Consider the following 21,351-nt stretch of genomic DNA (forward strand, 5'->3'; position numbering starts at 1 on the left):
CTCTGCTGACGTATGAGAGGCAGTGCACACATCCCTTTAGCATAGACTCTGCTGACGTGTGAGAAGCAGTGCACACATCCCTTGAGCATGGACTCTGCTGACGTATGAGAAGCAGTGCACACATCCCTTGAGCATGGACTCTGCTGACGTATGAGAGGCAGTGCACACATCCCTTGAGCATGGACTCTGCTGACGTATGAGAAGCAGTGCACACATCCCTTTAGCATAGACTCTGCTGACGTGTGAGAAGCAGTGCACACATTCCTTGAGCATGGACTCTGCTGACGTATGAGAGGCAGTGCACACATCCCTTGAGCATGGACTCTGCTGACGTATGAGAAGCAGTGCACACATCCCTTGAGCATGGACTCTGCTGACGTATGAGAAGCAGTGCACACATCCCTTTAGCATAGACTCTGCTGACGTGTGAGAAGCAGTGCACACATTCCTTGAGCATGGACTCTGCTGACGTATGAGAAGCAGTGCACACATCCCTTGAGCATGGACTCTGCTGACGAATGAGAAGCAGTGCACACATCCCTTGAGCATGGACACTGCTGACGTATGAGAGGCAGTGCACACATCCCTTGAGCATGGACTCTGCTGACGTATGAGAAGCAGTGCACACATCCCTTGAGCATGGACTCTGCTGACGTATGAGAAGCAGTGCACACATCCCTTTAGCATAGACTCTGCTGACGTATGAGAGGCAGTGCACACATCCCTTGAGCATGGACTCTGCTGACGTATGAGAAGCAGTGCACAAATCCCTTTAGCATGGACTCTGCTGACGTATGAGAAGCAGTGCACACATCCCTTGAGCATGGACTCTGCTGACGTATGAGAAGCAGTGCACACATCCCTTGAGCATGGACTCTGCTGACGTGTGAGAAGCAGTGCACACATTCCTTGAGCATGGACTCTGCTGACGTATGAGAAGCAGTGCACACATCCCTTGAGCATGGACTCTGCTGACGTATGAGAAGCAGTGCACACATCCCTTGAGCATGGACTCTGCTGACGTATGAGAGGCAGTGCACACATCCCTTGAGCATAGACTCTGCTGACGTATGAGAGGCAGTGCACACATCCCTTGAGCATGGACTCTGCTGACGTATGAGAGGCAGTGCACACATCCCTTGAGCATGGACTCTGCTGACGTGTGAGAAGCAGTGCACACATTCCTTGAGCATGGACTCTGCTGACGTATGAGAAGCAGTGCACACATCCCTTGAGCATGGACTCTGCTGACGTATGAGAGGCAGTGCACACATCCCTTGAGCATAGACTCTGCTGACGTATGAGAGGCAGTTCACACATCCCTTGAGCATGGACACTGCTGACGTATGAGAAACAGTGCACACATCCCTTGAGCATGGACTCTGCTGACGTATGAGAAGCAGTGCACACATCCCTTGAGCATGGACTCTGCTGACGTATGAGAAGCAGTGCACACATCCCTTGAGCATGGACTCTGCTGACGAATGAGAAGCAGTGCACACATCCCTTGAGCATGGACACTGCTGACGTATGAGAAGCAGTGCACACATCCCTTGAGCATGGACTCTGCTGACGTATGAGAAGCAGTGCACACATCCCTTGAGCATGGACTCTGCTGACGAATGAGAAGCAGTGCACACATCCCTTGAGCATGGACTCTGCTGACGTATGAGAAGCAGTGCACACATCCCTTGAGCATGGACTCTGCTGACGTATGAGAAGCAGTGCACACATCCCTTGAGCATGGACACTGCTGACGTATGAGAAGCAGTGCACACATCCCTTGAGCATGGACTCTGCTGACGTATGAGAAGCAGTGCACACATCCCTTGAGCATGGACTCTGCTGACGAATGAGAAGCAGTGCACACATCCCTTGAGCATGGACTCTGCTGACGTATGAGAAGCAGTGCACACATCCCTTGAGCATGGACTCTGCTGACGTATGAGAAGCAGTGCACACATCCCTTGAGCATGGACACTGCTGACGTATGAGAAGCAGTGCACACATCCCTTGAGCATGGACTCTGCTGACGTATGAGAAGCAGTGCACACATCCCTTGAGCATGGACTCTGCTGACGTGTGAGAGGCAGTGCACACATCCCTTGAGCATGGACTCTGCTGACGTATGAGAAGCAGTGCACAAATCCCTTTAGCATAGACTCTGCTGACGTATGAGAGGCAGTGCACACATCCCTTGAGCATGGACACTGCTAACGTATGAGAGGCAGTGCACACATCCCTTGAGCATAGACTCTGCTGACGTATGAGAGGCAGTGCACACACCCCTTTAGCATAGACTCTGCTGACGTATGAGAGGCAGTTCAAACATCCCTTGAGCATGGACTCTGCTGACGTATGAGAAACAGTGCACACATCCCTTGAGCATGGACTCTGCTGACGTATGAGAGGCAGTGCACACATCCCTTTAGCATAGACTCTGCTGACGTATGAGAGGCAGTGCACACATCCCTTGAGCATGGACACTGCTGACGTATGAGAAGCAGTGCACACATCCCTTGAGCATGGACTCTGCTGACGTATGAGAAGCAGTGCACACATCCCTTGAGCATGGACTCTGCTGACGTATGAGAAACAGTGCACACATCCCTTGAGCATGGACTCTGTTGATGTATGAGAAGCAGTGCACACATCCCTTGAGCATGGACACTGCTGACGTATGAGAAGCAGTGCACACATCCCTTGAGCATGGACTCTGCTGACGTATGAGAAGCAGTGCACACATCCCTTGAGCATGGACTCTGCTGACGTATGAGAAGCAGTGCACACATCCCTTGAGCATGGACTCTGCTGACGTATGAGAAGCAGTGCACACATCCCTTGAGCATGGACTCTGCTGACGTATGAGAAGCAGTGCACACATCCCTTGAGCATGGACTCTGCTGACGTATGAGAGGCAGTGCACACATCCCTTGAGCATAGACTCTGCTGACGTATGAGAGGCAGTTCACACATCCCTTGAGCATGGACTCTGCTGACGTATGAGAAACAGTGCACACATCCCTTGAGCATGGACTCTGCTGACGTATGAGAAGCAGTGCACACATCCCTTGAGCATGGACTCTGCTGACGTATGAGAAGCAGTGCACACATCCCTTGAGCATGGACTCTGCTGACGAATGAGAAGCAGTGCACACATCCCTTGAGCATGGACACTGCTGACGTATGAGAAGCAGTGCACACATCCCTTGAGCATGGACTCTGCTGACGTATGAGAAGCAGTGCACACATCCCTTGAGCATGGACTCTGCTGACGTATGAGAAGCAGTGCACAAATCCCTTTAGCATGGACTCTGCTGACGTATGAGAAGCAGTGCACACATCCCTTGAGCATGGACTCTGCTGACGTGTGAGAAGCAGTGCACACATCCCTTGAGCATGGACTCTGCTGACGTATGAGAGGCAGTGCACACATCCCTTGAGCATGGACACTGCTAACGTATGAGAAGCAGTGCACACATCCCTTGAGCATAGACTCTGCTGACGTATGAGAGGCAGTGCACACACCCCTTTAGCATAGACTCTGCTGACGTATGAGAGGCAGTTCACACATCCCTTGAGCATGGACTCTGCTGACGTATGAGAAACAGTGCACACATCCCTTGAGCATGGACTCTGCTGACGTATGAGAAGCAGTGCACACATCCCTTGAGCATGGACTCTGCTGACGTATGAGAAGCAGTGCACACATCCCTTGAGTATGGACTCTGCTGACGTATGAGAAGCAGTGCACACATCCCTTGAGCATGGACTCTGCTGACGTATGAGAAGCAGTGCACACATCCCTTTAGCATAGACTCTGCTGACGTATGAGAGGCAGTGCACACATCCCTTTAGCATAGACTCTGCTGACGTATGAGAGGCAGTGCACACACCCCTTTAGCATAGACTCTGCTGACGTATGAGAGGCAGTGCACACATCCCTGGAGCATGGACTCTGCTGACGTATGAGAAGCAGTGCACACATCCCTTGAGCATCGACTCTGCTGACGTATGAGAAGCAGTGCACACATCCCTTGAGCATGGACTCTGCTGACGTATGAGAAGCAGTGCACACATCCCTTGAGCATGGACTCTGCTGACGAATGAGAAGCAGTGCACACATCCCTTGAGCATGGACTCTGCTGACGTATGAGAAGCAGTGCACACATCCCTTGAGCATGGACTCTGCTGACGTATGAGAAGCAGTGCACACATCCCTTTAGCATAGACTCTGCTGACGTATGAGAGTCAGTGCACACATCCCTTTAGCATAGACTCTGCTGAAGTATGAGAGGCAGTGTACACATCCCTTTAGCATAGACTCTGCTGACGTATGAGAGGCAGTGCACACATCCCTTGAGCATGGACTCTGCTGACGTATGAGAGGCAGTGCACACATCCCTTTTGCATAGACTCTGCTGACGTATGAGAGGCAGTGCACACATCCCTTTAGCATAGACTCTGCTGACGTATGAGAGGCAGTGCACACATCCCTTGAGCATGGACACTGCTGACGTATGAGAAGCAGTGCACACATCCCTTGAGCATGGACTCTGCTGACGTATGAGAGGCAGTGCACACATCCCTTTAGCATAGACTCTGCTGACGTATGAGAGGCAGTGCACACATCCCTTTAGCATAGACTCTGCTGACGTATGAGAGGCAGTGCACACATCAGTTTCACTAATGTAAACTTCACAATAAACGCGCTGCTGAGTCTATGAACCTCCCTGAAGCCCTCAAACTGGAAACAAGCGCTTCGGGCCAGTGGCCATTGACCACAGGTCCAGTGGGCCAAGCGGTCAGACGAAGTGGCCATGCCCAATGAACCTGGCACACACTGTGTCCTTTGAACAGGACCTGTGCCTAGATGGCGTGCCCAGTGGCACTGATGCCATCAGGCTTGAGCACAGAGGTAGCCTGTGGCCACATGTTGTGGTCAGATCATGCGGTTAGGGTGACCAACTGGCATGGGTGCAAATTCAAGATGGTGAGTGTAAACATTCAGGACAAAGGATCAACATTTAGGACAAAGATTCAGGACAGGAGGTCAAAATTCAGGGCAAAAGGTAAGTTTTACAGACACATCAGAAGAGGTCGTGCAATAGTATATAAGTTAGTAAATAGACAACCACTTAAGTGCAAGTGAAAAGAAGTGTATATTAGGTTCAGACGATTGTGTACTTCATGGTTTTTCAGTTTGCGCCCAGGTTTGAGAAAATGTGCAGGTCTTTTTGTGGTAACAAAACCACCGCCCCCCTTTCCAGCCTCCAAGGGAAGCGTCCGATGACCGGTCCAGCCAGTCCGGCCTTGCTCCCACCCTCCAATGGTGACCGTCCTCTTCACCTAGACCCTCTCTCATGTGTATTTCATTTCTTCTATAGTGCTACTCATCCCAAGTAAGTAGGACAGGGTGTCGGGTGCGTTACATCACACACATATTACATAGAGACAATGACTCATATAAACGTGAAAGTCAATGTATAAGAAATGTACTTAAGATAATGGGGGTTACAATGTGTAATCATACTTTCATCCAATATTCAGTCATTCACCATTTATTCTGTCCTTCCATCTGTGTGCCCATCCATGTCCATATTCAACCATTTGCAAACCTATCCATCATCTATCCTTACATCCATCCATCCATCATTCCACTCATCCATCCCTCCATCCGCCCTTTGACTCATCCATCCCTCCATTCATCCTTTTACCTTATCCATCCGTACACTCATCCATCCACTCTTCCACTCATCCATCCATTCACTCATCCATCCAGCCATCTACCCTTTCACTCATCCAGACATCCTTTCACTTACTCATTCATCCACCCAGTCACTCATCCTTCCACCCTTTCAGTCATCCATCCATCCTCCCTTTCTCTCTCCATCCCTCTTTCATTTAGCCATCTATCCTTTCATCCACCCATCCATCTACTCATCCATTCATGAATCAATCCATTGACCCTATCTCTCATCCATCCTTTCACTCATACATCCTTCCTCTCATCGATCCACCCTTTCTCTCATCCATCCACCCTTTCACTCCCTCACTCATCCATCCATCCTTTATTTCACCCATCCACCCTTTCACTCCCTCCCTCACTCATCCATCCATCCTTTCTCTAATCCATCCACCCTTTCACTCCCTCCCTCACTCATCCATCTATCCCTTCTCTCATCCACCACCCTTTTACTCCTTCACTCATCCATCCATCCTTTTTCTCATCCATCCACCCTTTCACTGACTCATCCAGCCTCACATCCACCCTTTCACTCATCCATCCATTCACCCTTTCACTTATCAATTCATCAATCCATACATCAGTTCACTCATTCATCTACCCATTCACTCGCCTGTCATCCACCCTTTCCTTCATCTATCCATCGACTCATCCATCCATCCTTTTACCCATCCATCTACCCTTCCACCCATACATCCATCTATTTACCTTTTCTCTCATCCATCCTTCCACTCACTCATCTGTCCATCATTTCTCTCATTATCCATCCATTCGCCCTTTCATTAATCCATTCACCATTTCACTAATCCATCCAGCCATCCACCCATCACTTCACTTACACACTGTTTCCACCTTAAATATGAGAAGAGGTCCATCAAGAACTTCACCCCTGCTGTAGTTCCTAAAGCAAGGGGTGAGGCAGGGGAGGGCTCACTATGCCCCTGTACATAGACAATCCGAAAAAGTGAGTCATGAGTCATGCATGATGCATAGCGCCACTGTGACCTGGTGTTGTTTCCAGGGCTTTAGGTGGAATAAAAAAAACTGAGGGGTCTCTCCAAAGGAGGTGTCCGATGTAATTAAGCGCATGGCTTAAAACACCAAAGCTAAAAATCTGTGCTTAGTATAGTGTGCCGCCCGACTGGTAATTTGCTGCATCTTTTATTGCATCCAGATATATAAAACAATAAGTAGTGTTACACCTACAAGCCAGAACTATTGGCTTTGTCAATGGTTGCTAGTTGCATAAAATAAAAAAAGCAACAACCATGGCTTTGTTGAATATAACATTGAAAATGCATCAGTTTTAAAATGATGAGACAGTGAAAGACCTATAACCCTTTTTTAAAAACTTGTTTCACCACCTTTTCATGAACTGCATTGTCACCTAGCAGCAGGGGCGTTTTTGTTCATTTCTTCCACCTGACTGAATGTCTTGCCCTAGACCAGGCTGGATGAGGCCCACACATGCAGTAAGAGCACAGACTGGCCCATTGTCATTCTGGATGTGGCAATCAGCTGCAGACAGAATGTCAATGGCTGAGGTGGGGCTACTCTTGTGCTCAGAGGACTGCGAGGCGGCCCCATCATGGAGCTGAGGCTTCTAACAGGGAAACAGTGATGTTCCCAATGCCCAAAATTACAGACAAAAGGTGTCAGTAAAAGGGATCATCACGGACAACGGATGCGAGATCCAAATTACGGACGGTCCGTCAGATATATGGATGGTTGGTCATCCTACATGCGGTGTATGATGGAAGGACGTACCAAGAGGTCTCTGAGGGCTTGTTTAAGAGCACAGGGCGTAGCCTGTGGCCACATGTGGTCAGAACATACGGTGTATGATTGAAGGGCGTATCCAGTGGTCTCTGAGGACTCACTCTCCTTTGTGATGTCACACAAGGGATCACAAAAAGCAATGTCTGTGACATCCCTCTTTCATTTAGCCATCTATCCTTTCATCCACCCATCCATCTACTCATCCATTCATGAATCAATCCATTGACCCTATCTCTCATCCATCCTTTCACTCATACATCCTTCCTCTCATCGATCCACCCTTTCTCTCATCCATCCACCCTTCCACTCCCTCACTCATCCATCCATCCTTTATTTCACCAATCCACCCTTTCACTCCCTCCCTCACTCATCCATCCATCCTTTCTCTAATCCATCCACCCTTTCACTCCCTCCCTCACTCATCCATCCATCCCTTCTCTCATCCACCACCCTTTTACTCCTTCACTCATCCATCCATCCTTTTTCTCATCCATCCACCCTTTCACTGACTCATCCAGCCTCACATCCACCCTTTCACTCATCCATCTTCTAACAGGGAAACAGTGATGTTCCCAATGCCCAAAATCACTCTCCTTTGTGATGTCACACAAGGGATCACAAAAAGCAATGTCTGTGACTTCCTAAGTTGTATTTTCAGGCAGCGCTGTGAAGCACATGAACGGGATAGGATCCTATAGTCATTGTAAAGTCATTGTGGTTGGGTGAAGAGCAGGTGGTCTTTCTGAAGCCAGTGATCTGACTCCTGGTCTTGATCTGAGAATGCGTGAGTCTTCCTGGTGTTGTCAAAGAGGTGCAGAGTATGGGATGGCTGTAAGGATGCTACACCTTGGATCAGAATGGAGATGATATTTCTTCAGTGGCATGAAGTTGTGTCAACTTCATCTCACTTAAGGCTTGGAAGAATGGGGGCTGCATACACAGGAGGCAAGGCGACTACGTAGGGATTAGCTATGATTTCTGCACCCTATCACATTCTTTCCAATGGAAAATAATAATATAATAATAATAATCCACATTTGTAAAGCGCGAACAATCACCCGTAAGGGTCTCTAGGCGCTGGGGGCCGTCGGGAACATTAAGCAAGCTATTGCCCAGAGTCACATGGTGCTAGGCTAATCTGCCGCCGGCGCCGAGGATCGAACCGTGATCCCCGGACTCCGGAGTCAGTCGCCCTGGCCGCTGCGCCACACCTCTTCCTGGAAGATCTGGCCACCCAACATCAAGATTCATTGGGTCTGGAGAAGTGGCATTATTATCATTGTCAGTGGATATTTGCCATATACAGTCACTATGAAACGCATGGGCCAAACGCTTAAACACTCACATCTTTATGCTATAAGTAATTGGATAATTATTCCATTTGGAGTTGGTCTGATAACCATGTATCATTTTATGGGAGTAGAAAAGTCACACTGTCCTCATGGGTCCAGTTGACACTCAGAAGAGCACTGCAGGAAGGCAGTGGGCAGATTCATGGCTAACACCAGTCATGTTTGAGTGTAAATCCTATAGAGCTCTTTGTACAAGTATTAACATGCCGCATGTGGACTGGGTTTGTTCTCCACTGTGTGTTAACCTGTGGGACATGAGCCGATCTTTTCAGAGATAACCCATCCTAGCGAACGAGTAGAGGGAGGCACTGTGCTTGCTCTAATGCATGAACGCTTGGAGGGAAAGAGATCTACCAATGCAGGGTCTTCAAAGGGCATTTGGTACTAACCAGCACAGCATGAACACTCTCTGACTGATATCAGCGACTAACACTTGTTCCTGCCTCTCTCTTTCAGTGGGACCTCGTATGCGAGCAGAAACGCCTCAATCAAGCATCAGCCACCTTCTTCTTCATCGGGGTCATGGTGGGAGCCATTTTGTTTGGTTACTTGTCAGACAGGTACAGTGTGCATTTGTTTTTTCCATGATTTGCTTGTGTACCTTCGTCTTTGTGGTTCAGGTCCTTCCCATGCTGAAGGTAGGTGTTGTACATGGAGGAGTCCGCTCTTGAAGGCCCTCTGGTCTCTTCCTTCTGCCACAGCTCAGAAGATCTGAGGATGGAAGCTGAGTCTACAGAAGTTCAGGAGATGGTGGTGTGGTGGCTGGTGTCAGTGTAAGCACTGATAATTCAACGAGGGGGCGGTTGTTAACTGCAGCCTACTCGCACAATACTAGCTGATCATGAGTGAGTGGGTGATGTCTTAGCACGCGATCTAACTTGATGGATCAACTGAATGATAATTCAGCAAAAATCTGGGTGAACCTCATTTTCCTTAATCTAAGGTCCACAAACTAGCACATTCTTCTGCAGTTCGAAATTTGAGGTCAGGTTTGAGTAAGTTATGAAATGGCCAAGGGATATAGACTATGTCTAATTTAATCACATAGAATGAAGAGACACTTGGATTTCTGAGGAGATCACACTACAGCACAAGATACATTCATACAAACCGCACAGTTCTAATTCTTTATAGGCCTAGGTTTGAAACTTGCTTTTGTCAGTTACAATAGCAATGTTTATAGCTGAAACTATATACAAGTAGTAGTATGGATCGAACTCTGGACAGACAACACCCCCTCTTGAAAATGCAAAGCAATAAAAACCATGAGAGTACAGACACATTTCATGCGTTGACTGCATCCACTTAACATGCCCTTTATTAGGTCTCTCCTAGCGTTGCAGCGCGAATGCGCTGCCATCGTGTTGCGAGGCATGTAGTATACACTATAGTGTGGTAGCTTCGTGGAAGCTCCACCCACTCTCCGGCCCACCTTCTTCATTGGGTTAGGTAAATGCTGCCTTCTGATTGGTTTTAAACTTGTTAGTCCCTCCCCATGACAGCCATGTCAGTCATTTGTATCCTTCCATGGCTACTGGCCCCTTTACTTCACAGACTACTTTCTTCCCCCCTCCCGCGCACTCCCGGTCGTGCTGGTGCCTTCTCGCACCCGCCCGCACTCCAGTTTTCAATGCAATAGGTTTTGCGTAATGCGAGTCCTATTGCATTGCCAATGCTTGTTTAGCACTTGTACCCTGCACAGGTCCCACCAGCTGGTTCCTGGCTGGAGCTGCGAGGTCTCCGAGATAGATCCACTTTCTGTGCTCCTCTGTTTATGAGAACAGCCACAGCCGACGCAGGCCAGCCAAAAGAAACATAATACTGTGTATGAAAGATTCAGATTGTAAAACATCGCTCCCACCTGTTGCCTCCCCCTGAGCGTCGAATAATTAGCAGCTTTTACCAGTGCCTCGGCGGCCTCTTGGCGCGCGGCTCAGGGGCGCTTTGGGAAAAGCTGGCATCACTGCAAGCTCCTTCTGCACGCCGAATTCCTGACTCATTGTGTAGTTCACTTTTACAGTTGAAAAGGAAAGCCATGAGAACCTGGACAGCATAAGATTTATTGAATATAGTTTATGTAACCTTGCGTTAATTTTTTTAACATAGCACTGCAGGGAAGAAAAGGAGCACGCGTGAAAAACACATATGATTCACAAGCTTAGCAAACACCAAAATAAGGTGAGCAATTCTTGCAGCAAATCACCTCCATTTGTCGAAAGGGGCCACAGTGACTCTGTAGACCAATGAAAGCCCTCCACTCCATGCAGTGTTTCTTCGCTATCTATTTATTACGCAAGAACTTGAATGCAAAATTAAAACTTGCGATTTAAAATCCGCGGGTAGGCTCAGGCTGATCGTGTTTGACATCTCCACACCAAGTCGAGCGTTAAAAGCTCACTTTGAGGGGATTTTGCAGTAGACATAACATAATCCGGTTTCAAAGATCGCACACTGTTTGGTGTTAAAAGTATAAACATTTCCCTGGCAGAATAGAATGCAGTCTAAACGCGTCGTAACCCCAAGCCACACACCAGAGCAAATGACCAAAGGCTGGTTTAAGATTATAAAACTGTTGACGCGTCCGTGCTATTTGTGGAGTTTTTATGTCCGATTACATCTTCTACTTTTAATGTGTAATTCTTGGAGATAAAAAGGTGATGCTCTCATTTTACACCATCTCATGTTGTTTTCAGTAATCATGCTGACGTGGCAAACAAGCTCATAACATGCATAGATGCATTTGTTTTCAAGCTTTAACAAAAGCCTTTGCCCTCGGCATCCAGGGCAAACTTGAATGAAGCCTTGCAAGGTCTGGAGCAGCCTGGAAGTGCTTGTACCTGGCAGCTCGAGCTGGACAGCCTCTTGGGGGGAGGGTCCGACACTCATCTGCATGTAGCTGGCCCTATCTGTATTGGCGCTAATGAGGTGAAACACAGTGGGACAACATGCAGCCTAGAATGCAGTCTAGAGCAATTACCACAGATGTAGGTTTAATTCCACCCATCATTCCATGCGCTGCTCAATCGACTCGGCAATTAGCATGGCATTGTAGTGCTTTCCTCACCTGGATGCCTTTATTATATGAGTCAAGTTTCAAACCTCTATAAATTAATTGTAAAGTAAAAAATCACAAAATTTCAAAAATGGACTTTTAATTCCAAACTTACAAACAATATAAATATACAAATATCTATACTTTAATGTGGTCATGGGATTTGTTGCTTTTTAAGGTCAAAGTGCTAATATTTGGGGGGGGGGGCATATTTACATTTCTACATTTAGTGCTACATTCATTGGGGAAAGTGCTTATAATTGAGGAAGGTCATTTTTACCATTGCAACTCCAAACATACTACCATAGTGGAAAGTGCTTATATTGGTGGGAGTCATATTGACTGCGGTCCTGCAAACATTGTTACAGTGCATGTACATTTTTAAGTCAAGCCTAGCGGCAGCGCGCACACGCTACTCGCTCTGTGAGACTGCTGTGGTAGGGTATGGGAGAGAAGCAGCACCCACTCTCCGCCGATATTTTTCATTGGCTTGTGTCAATGTCTTTCGTAAATGCTGCCTTCGGATTCATGAATAGGATTGTTAGTCCCTCCTTAGTACAACCTTGTCTTCATTTGGAACCTCCCATGGGTACTGGCCCCTTTACTTGGCTGTTACAAAGTACGTGTACTATTTTATTTATTGAGTTTTTCCTACGTTAGGCACGACAACGTGCTTTGCTTACATTCAGCGGGCCATGCCCGCTTCCACTTTCGAGGCAGTCGGGACAATGGTGGCCGCTTGTTTGCAATACCATAGGTCTCGCATTTAAATGCCAGAAATATAGCATTGCCAATAGTTTTTGTCCTCTGCAATCGTGTGAATTGTGGGAGGATGTTTAGTCACTTTGTAGTACTATCTGTGTTTACAGTACGTGATCACGTACGCAAAACGCTGCAAAAAGGGGGCGACTTTATCCCGACGTTCTCATTTTCTTGTAATGAGGTCTGCTCACACGCGTGCGGCATGCTGGCCTTGACAGGGTGACTTTCTGTTATCCATGCTTATTTTGCCATCAACTAAGCTGCTGCTTGGTGGGCCGGCAACAACTCAGTGAGTTCTTAGGGCCTGAGTTTCACTGTGACACGACTTGCTTTACACTTATGCATGTGTTGGTTGCTCTTACTTTGCAAGACCCATAGAACTGAGATGTCCAGGGCGGTTTAAGTGAGATAATTACACTGTATCAGATTAATACACGCTGCCTAACTATGTTAACGGTCGGATTCAGTATTTATGAACTCACGTATGTCCATTACTAGTGAACGCTTTATGTAATAGACTAGTTTTCACACAATTCCACACCACACAATTCCACAACTAACTAACCAAGTCCAACCCATATAGTTCCACTACACACCACATACATACACTCCATAGCACATAAGAAAAATACATTGCCATTTACAATCCCAATTACTCTCACGCAAACTAATGCGAGACCGATTGCATTTCCAATGCTTGTTTATTTATTAGAGGTCAAATTTAGCACTTTTAAAATATTTAATATGCACTTATTTAAGAATATTTCATGCTAGTAGATAAACAGAGAAATTGGGGGCGTACAATGCCCATTTTAAGGATCTTCAAACACATTTCTTTTATAACTTCTATACTCCTAGGAAAAGTTATTTGTTTCTGGACAGGCTCATAACACAACACTAGTTTGGTACATTGGCAACTAGGGAGTAGCTATCATTGGTGCAGCAGGTGCAGTGGCCCCGAAAGGTATGATTGCCCCAGTGCAGTCAGACGATTGCATGTTTATACCCGAACTGGGATCAGGGACACAGAGACCAGAGGCACCCTTGCTGCTCCACTGAGTGGTAAAACTGGCAGACAAGGTTGATCTGTGATCCCTGCAGTACCTGGTACCAGTCGATGCTCCTAGAAAGAGGGCTCAACTTTCCACTTTGGAAAAATATGTTTACACCAGAAGGTGTCCTGCATTAGATGCATGCGTGGCTCACTTGGCTGCGAGTCTTCAAGGACAGATTTGGGACAGTGAATGGGTGATAGTGTTAAATTCCCTAGCTATCCAGACAGAAAAGGACAGAGGTAGGCATATTTTAAATCAGCAGAAACTATATGATAGCAGTGTGGGTCATTCGATGTCTGTGAGAAGTTGGCCTGGTATATGATGTACACTAGTTAAAGCGGGCACCTTGCGCCAGTCCAAACAACCCTTATGGTATTTTAAGTGGTCAAAGATAACCTTTGAAAGCTATCCAAGTGGTAGCTGTGGAGAGCAGCCTTCAGGCTTAGTCTTGAAGGAAAGTTAAGCATCTTGTTTTACCAGAATGCAACCTTATAGTATTGATTAAATGAAAGGAGAACCATACGAACAAATGTTACTTACCTGTAAACTGTGGTTCTCCAGTATTGGTGTCTTTCATAGATTCACATGCTTGAATATTCCCCGTCGTCGAAGTGGGAGTCCCACGGTATATATAAAAAGCAATAAGTATCATGTATATATATATATATACATACATAACCACATAAGAGTATATACATACCCAATAAACTTTATATATATATAGTTCAAATAACATATCAAGTTAAAATACCATAGGATAGCATTAAGACATAAGAAAGCATTGAGAAAAAGAATCACTTTACTGACATATCACTGTCATTTTATAGTCCAAACTCTAGCCAATCAGGCGCTAGCACCCTCTAGAACCTTCTCCTCAGAGGCTCAGGCCCGCAGATTTTCGAGCACGAGAGTAACAAAGAGTCAAGGAAAAGAGGAGAGCCTCTGAGGGGAGGAGCGTGGGTCGCATGTGACTCTAGGAAAGACACCAATACTGGAGAACCACAGTTTACAGGTAAGTAACATTTGTTCTTCTCCAGTATTTGGGGTGTCTTTCATAGATTCACATGCTTGAATAGAATAGTAAGCAGTAAACAGTATTCGGCTGACCAAGCCGTATTGATATTGCATGAAATACAATGACAATGTATTTAGAACGCAATTAAGAATATCCCAGGAGGAGGGAAGTAGCAGAGGCTCACCTTATTTAAACAGATTCCGTAGAACTGCCTGTCCCACAGCCGTGTCTGCTTCATTAATGGATTCCAGACAGTAGTGCTTCGTAAACGTGTGCCTGCTGGACCACGTAGCCGCCCGGCATATCTGATGGATGGGCACACCAGCGAACAGGGCAGTGGAAGATGATATAGCCCTCGTTGAATGAGCTCTCACTCTCGAAGACAGAGGCTTACCAGCCCTTTGATGGCAAAAAGAGATTGCTGATGAAACCCAACGGGCAATCGTGGGTTTGGTGACCGATTGTCCTTTGCAAGCACGCCCGTAGGCCACAAACAACTGGTCAGATTTGCGAAAGGATTGAGTTCTGCTAATGTAGAATTTAAGACATCTCTTCAAGTCCAGAGAGTGTAAGCTTTGCTCCGCCGGAGTTTGTGGATGCGGGAAAAAAGTTTTTAAGAGCACCGGTTCGTTAAGATGGAAATCGGATGGCACTTTAGGTATAAAAACCGGATTAGTGCGGAGAATGACACAGTCCAATCTGAATTGAAGGAACGGAGGTTTTATTGTAAAGGCTTGAATGTCACTGACTCTGCGGGAAGAGGTCAGAGCAAGGAGGAGGGCCACTTTCCAAGTTAAAAATTTGACATCCGCTGAGTGGATAGGTTCGAAGGGCGCCTTCATGAGCTGAGCCAGCACGATGTTCAGGCGCCACGTGGGTGGAGGACGCCGGATGGGCGGGAACATTCGGAAGAGACCCTTGAAAAATTGCTGTATGACTCTGGATGAATAGAGAGAGGACGAGCCGTCTTGTCGGAAGCGAGATATTGCCGCTAGAAAGACCTTTAAGGTAGAGTGCGATAATCCAGACTGCGCTAGTTGTAGGAAGAACGGCAGAATGTGTTCTGGGGGAGCGTGCACAGGATGTATGTGGGCGGAAGCACACCAAAGACAAAATTGCTTCCATTTAAGCTTATACGTTTTCCCTGTGGAAGGAGCTCTTGCTTTAGCTAACACCTCCCTGCAGGCTGGAGGAATGTTCAAATGAGCAAATTCAAGGTGCTCAGGTTCCAAGCCGACAAGCTGAGAGAGCTGGGATTCGGATGGCATATCCGACCATTGTTCATTGTCAGCAGATCCGGCTTCAGGTGAAGAAGGATGGGCTCGCATTGGGATAGGAGAAGCAACTCCGAAAACCATGCTTGACGAGGCCACCGTGGAGCTATGAGGAGTACATGGCACGGTTGTTGTCTCATCTTCCGCAACACTCGCGGAATCAGAGGAATCGGAGGAAAAGCGCACGCAAATATCCCGTACCAATTGATCGAAAGGGCATTTCCGCACGACCCTTTGTGGGGAAACCAGCTTGCGTAGGACCGGCATTTTGTATTCTGAGGGGTTGCGAAGAGGTCGATTGTCTGGTGACCCCAGAGGTTGAAGACAAATTCCAGAGTTGGTTGATGTAACTCCCACTCGTGGGTTGATGATGCTGACCGACTGAGTGCATCCGCCAGAGTATTGGAAATGCCGGGCAGATGAATTGCCTGTAACGTTATCTGATGGAGTATGGCCCAACTCCAAATCCTCTGCGCCAGACGGGAGAGCAGTGGAGATCTTGTCCCGCCCTGTTTGTTCAGGTAGTGCATGCAAGTGGTGTTGTCCGTCTGAATGAGGACTGACTTCCCCTGGAACTGGAGGCGGAAGGATTTCAACGCCAAGAAAATGGCCATCAGTTCCAATCTGTTGTTGTGCCAGCAACGCTGAGCCGCTGACCATTGGCCCTTGACGGATAGATCTTGAAAATGTGCGCCCCAACCCTCCATGGATGCGTCCGTGGTAAGGACGAGTTCTGGGGTGGTCAACAGAAAAGAGGTTCCTGCTGCGATGTTGGCAGGACGGGTCCACCAATGCAGCGCTTGAGCCATGCGGGGTGACACCACGAGCTGATCGTTGAAGGAACCGGAAACCTGGCGCCACTGCTTGTCTAATTCCTCCTGAATGATACGACTCTTTAGTCTGCAATGAGGGATCAAAGCGATGCATGAGGACGCCATTCCCAGAAAGGATTTCAATGTGCGGACTGAAACTGACTGCTTTGCTGCGATGGAGCTTGCAAGCTGTTGAATCCGTTCTTGACGCTCTGCTGAAGCGAAAGCCATGGCTGTGCTCGTATTGATAGAAGCGCCGAGAAAGGTCTTGCACGTAGTCGGTGTGAGTTGAGATTTTCGCACATTGATCGACAAACCCAGGGACTGGAACAGATCGAGACAGCGCTGGGTATCGAGGGCCGCCTGGTGGGAGGATTGAGATTTGATGAGACAATCGTCCAGGTAAGGGTATATTTGAATACCCGCTTGCCGTAAATGAGCCACCACCGGGGCCAGGAATTTTGTAAAGACCCGTGGGGCTGAGCAGAGTCCGAAGGGTAGGACTTTGAATTGGTAATCTTTGTGACCCACTCGAAATCGTAGGTATTTCCTGTGGCGTGGCAGAATGGGCACATGGAAATATGCATCCTGCAGATCGGTCGTTGTCATGAAATCCTCCTGAGAGAAGAATTGGAGGATGTCCTTTAATGTGAGCATTCGGAAGGACTGGGTCTTGAGAAATTTGTTGAGCAACCTTAGATCGAGGATGGGACGCCACTCCCCTGATTTCTTTAGTATGAGGAAAAAACGGGAATAGAACCCCAACCCTCTTTGATATTTCGGAACCACTTCGATGGCACCCTTGTTTAACATTATCTGGATCTGATTGAAAAGTTCTTTGAGATGGGCGGGAGGAGGTCCGGATGGAGGGGTGCGTGGAGGAACCTTCACAAACTCTAGGGCGTGGCCCCTTGAAATAATATCCAGAACCCAGCGGTCCGAAGTGATTGAGGACCAAGTTGAAAAGAACTGGGAGATTTTTCCTCCAACAGGAACTAGAGGACAACTGGGAAAAGGGAACTTCTGCCGTACACAGTCACTGTTTTTTGGTTGAATTCCCCCTGTAATTTGACTTCCCTCTATATGATTTGCCAGCTTGCTGTCTGTAGGACTGCTGTGGTTGTGAAGAGTACCGCTGTTGCCCTTGGTTGTAGGAGCGGTACTGGGAAGAGGACCCACGAAAAGATGAGGAGGTGCCGCGGCCGCGCGCACCTCGAAAGGGCTGCTTCCTAAACTGAAGAGTGCCGAGGGAACGAGCCGTATCCGTGTCCTTTTTTATGGTTTGCAAAGCATCTTCCACATGCTGGCCGAATAATGACTCTCCGTCATACGGCATGTCCAAAATCTTAGCCTGGACCTTTTGCCGAAATGAGGTTGATCGAAGCCAACCCTGTCTTCTTAGGACAGCTGCTCCCGCCAATTGACGGAAATCGGTGGATGCGATGTCAACAGAGCAGTCAATGATCTCGGATGACGCCCTCTCACCCTCTTGCAGGATCTTTTGAGCTTCCGCTCTAGAATCTTCCGGTATAAGCTTGACCAGAGCAGCCAAGTCCGACCACATCTGTCTATCGTAACGGCCGAGGATTGCCAAAGAATTCGCAGCCCGGACCGTTGTTGACGCCATGGTTGAGAACTTCTTGCCGATGGCATCCAGGCGACGGCCGTCGCAATCCGGAGGCGCCGACATTGGAGATGATGGATTTTTGGAGCGGCGCTGTGCCGCTTGTGTAATCACTGAGTCCGGCTTAGGTTGAGACACCAAGCAGGCTGGGGAAGAATCCGGAGCTTTGTACTTTTTCTCCAGGCGTGGGAGCACCGCCGGAATAGAATTAGGCGTTTTCATTAACTTTATACCTTCATTCCATATGAGGTCTATAATGGGCACAGCTCGTACTTGTTTCTGAGGCTGGGACTTGAAATCGTACAAGAAACAGTCCTCTTCCCTAACCACCATGGGAAGGTGAAAGCGTTGCGCTGCTCTTTCCATCAGCTGATGGAACCCTGTTATGTCGACAGGTGGAGAGTTGACTGGCGACCTTGGCGGTGATGCGGGCGAATTGATTTGGTAGTCATCCCAGTCCGCCATAGAGTCGTCCTCCGGAAGCTCACCCTCTTCCGTATCTAGATTATCCATATTATCATCCGCTGCATTGGAAGGCAGTGCAGGTGTGGAGGGCGTAGGTATCGTCGGCAATATAGGAGGAGGTGGAACCTCAGATGGCGCTTCACGTGGAGAACTTTGAGAGGATGCTGGAAAGCGACGATTATAATCTTCCAACATGTATTGGAGGTTGGAAATACGCCGCACAGGAAGCTGCACCATAGGAACCGGAGCAGGGGGATGTTGCTCTTGTTCCTGATCATAGTATTCATCCTCCTCAAAGTCTTGGCACTTTATAGGGAGCTCAGAGGGACTATGAGCATCCCGAAAAGCAGACTGATCGTCCTCATCCGAATCAGAATCGTCCTCATCCCCCGAAGGAAATAGTTGACGGGGTGGTCGAGGTCCCGGTGGTAACATAACTGGGTCTAGTACAGCCTTACGACGTAGCAGCAAGGAGCCGTCCACAGACCCCGGTGCTGGCGTTGACATTGGCACCAATGGCATTGTCGCAAAATTTGACCCCACCGTCGTCGAGGCGATCGTCGACGAAGTAGTCGACGACGGAGCTGCCGTCGACGAGGAAGCTGCCGTCGACGAGGAGGCTGCTGTCGACGAGGAGGCTGCCGTCGACGAGGAGGCTGCCGTCGACAGGGTGGCTGCCGTCGACGGGGTGGCTGCCGTCGACGGGGTGGCTGCCGTCGACGAGGCTGTCGTCGACGATGAAGACTTCCTCTTCTTCTTTTTAACCATCGTCGACGGAGTTGTAGACGTCGACGGAAGCTCCAGCTTCCCAGTCGTCGACGAAGAGGTGAGTGGTATCGTCGACGAGATAGTTTTCAGGGAAACACATACTACCGTCGACGGTGAAGACGTCGACGAAGTCATCGTCGTCGACGAAGGATATCTGCTCGATACCGTCGTCACGGTCGTCGACGAGGCTGATGAAGTAGCCGATCTCGTCGACGGAGGAGCCGTCGACGGTTTTGAACGTTTCTGACTGGAAACATGTACTGACGGAGTCATAGACGCCTGAGAGCTGAGTCTCGGGGGCGCTGGCGTGGTAACAGAGACTTGGCCTGTAGACACTTCCTCAAGATGAAGTCTCTTCTTTTTTAGAAAAGGAGATGGCAAGTCCTGGACACTTCCACGCTTTGAAGAGACTGCTGTCTTGATAGAGGCTGCACTCTCCACCTCAGAAAGGGGGTTATCTGTCTCCTTTAGTTTTTGAAGCCATATTAAAAGGCGACCTTCTCTATCTTTCAAAGTTTTTTGAGAGAAGGTTCTGCAGATCTTACAGTTGGCCACCTTATGATCAGGATACAGACAATAAATACATTTCTCATGGGGATCCTCAGAGAAAAGTCTTGACTTTCCGCAATATGAACATGGACGGAAAAGAGATTTCTTACTTGTAGACATGATGAGAGACAAAAAACCTCAAACCAGATCAAGAACTAAGCAGAGCTCAGGGAGACTCCCTTCACACGACGTGCGGTAGAAAATCTGAGGGTCTGAGCCTCTGAGGAGAAGGTTCTAGAGGGTGCTAGCGCCTGATTGGCTGGAGTTTGGACTATAAAATGACAGTGATATGTCAGTAAAGTGATTCTTTTTCTCAATGCTTTCTTATGTCTCAATGCTATCCTATGGTATTTTAACTTGATATGTTATTTGAACTATATATATATAAAGTTTATTGGGTATGTATATACTCTTATGTGGTTATGTATGTATATATATATACATGATACTTATTGCTTTTTATATATACCGTGGGACTCCCACTTCGACGACGGGGAATATTCAAGCATGTGAATCTATGAAAGCCACCCCAAATACTGGAGAAATTATATTTCTTGTAATAACACACCTTAAATACCTCACAGTATCTGCTGCACGCAGATAAACACAAAGCACACAATACTGTAGCACAGAAGCAATCGTAAGTAGCATTTATACACAGTGGGCTCCAGAGGGAGACCAAACCATATACTAAAATAGTGGTATAAGAACCACGACTTGAGTCAAGACAGTGTCTAGAGGATGTAGAATTGCTGGGACCCCAAGGAACTACCAAAGGTGAGTAAGTAGAGACCCCACAGAGGACGGTTGCAGTGTGAGAACACAACTGCGTGCTACGTTCAATTCATTACGAAGAAACCGTTTGGAACTTAGAAGGTTCGAGATCCACCCCACCCGTGGATACTGAAGTACCAGTGTTACCTATCCCAGGGATGCTGGGTGCATAGGTCTGAAGTGGCATTGGGAACCGCTGTTGTTCCCAATGGGAGTCTTCAAAGAAATGCCACTGCTGGAAAGAAGAAAATTGTCTGGTGGATTCTTAATGGAAGGAACCTGAAAGCAGAGGGGACAGAGTCTGGGTCACTCAGAAGTGACCAG

At 47.8% G+C, this 21,351-nt stretch overlaps 1 protein-coding gene across 1 annotated transcript in view; it reads left to right on the forward strand.

Annotated features, from left to right (window-relative positions):
* LOC146813670 (solute carrier family 22 member 7-like) overlaps positions 1-21,351 on the forward strand; it is a 255,518-nt gene that overhangs the window by 37,076 nt on the left and 197,091 nt on the right. Inside the window, exon 2 of the mRNA XM_085609483.1 lies at positions 9,334-9,437. Coding sequence (XP_085465609.1) covers positions 9,334-9,437 — 104 coding nt within the window. The remainder of the gene's footprint in view (positions 1-9,333; positions 9,438-21,351) is intronic.

The sequence above is a fragment of the Triturus cristatus genome, chromosome 6 (assembly GCF_964204655.1).
Source record: "Triturus cristatus chromosome 6, aTriCri1.1, whole genome shotgun sequence".
Classification (NCBI taxonomy): domain Eukaryota; kingdom Metazoa; phylum Chordata; class Amphibia; order Caudata; family Salamandridae; genus Triturus; species Triturus cristatus.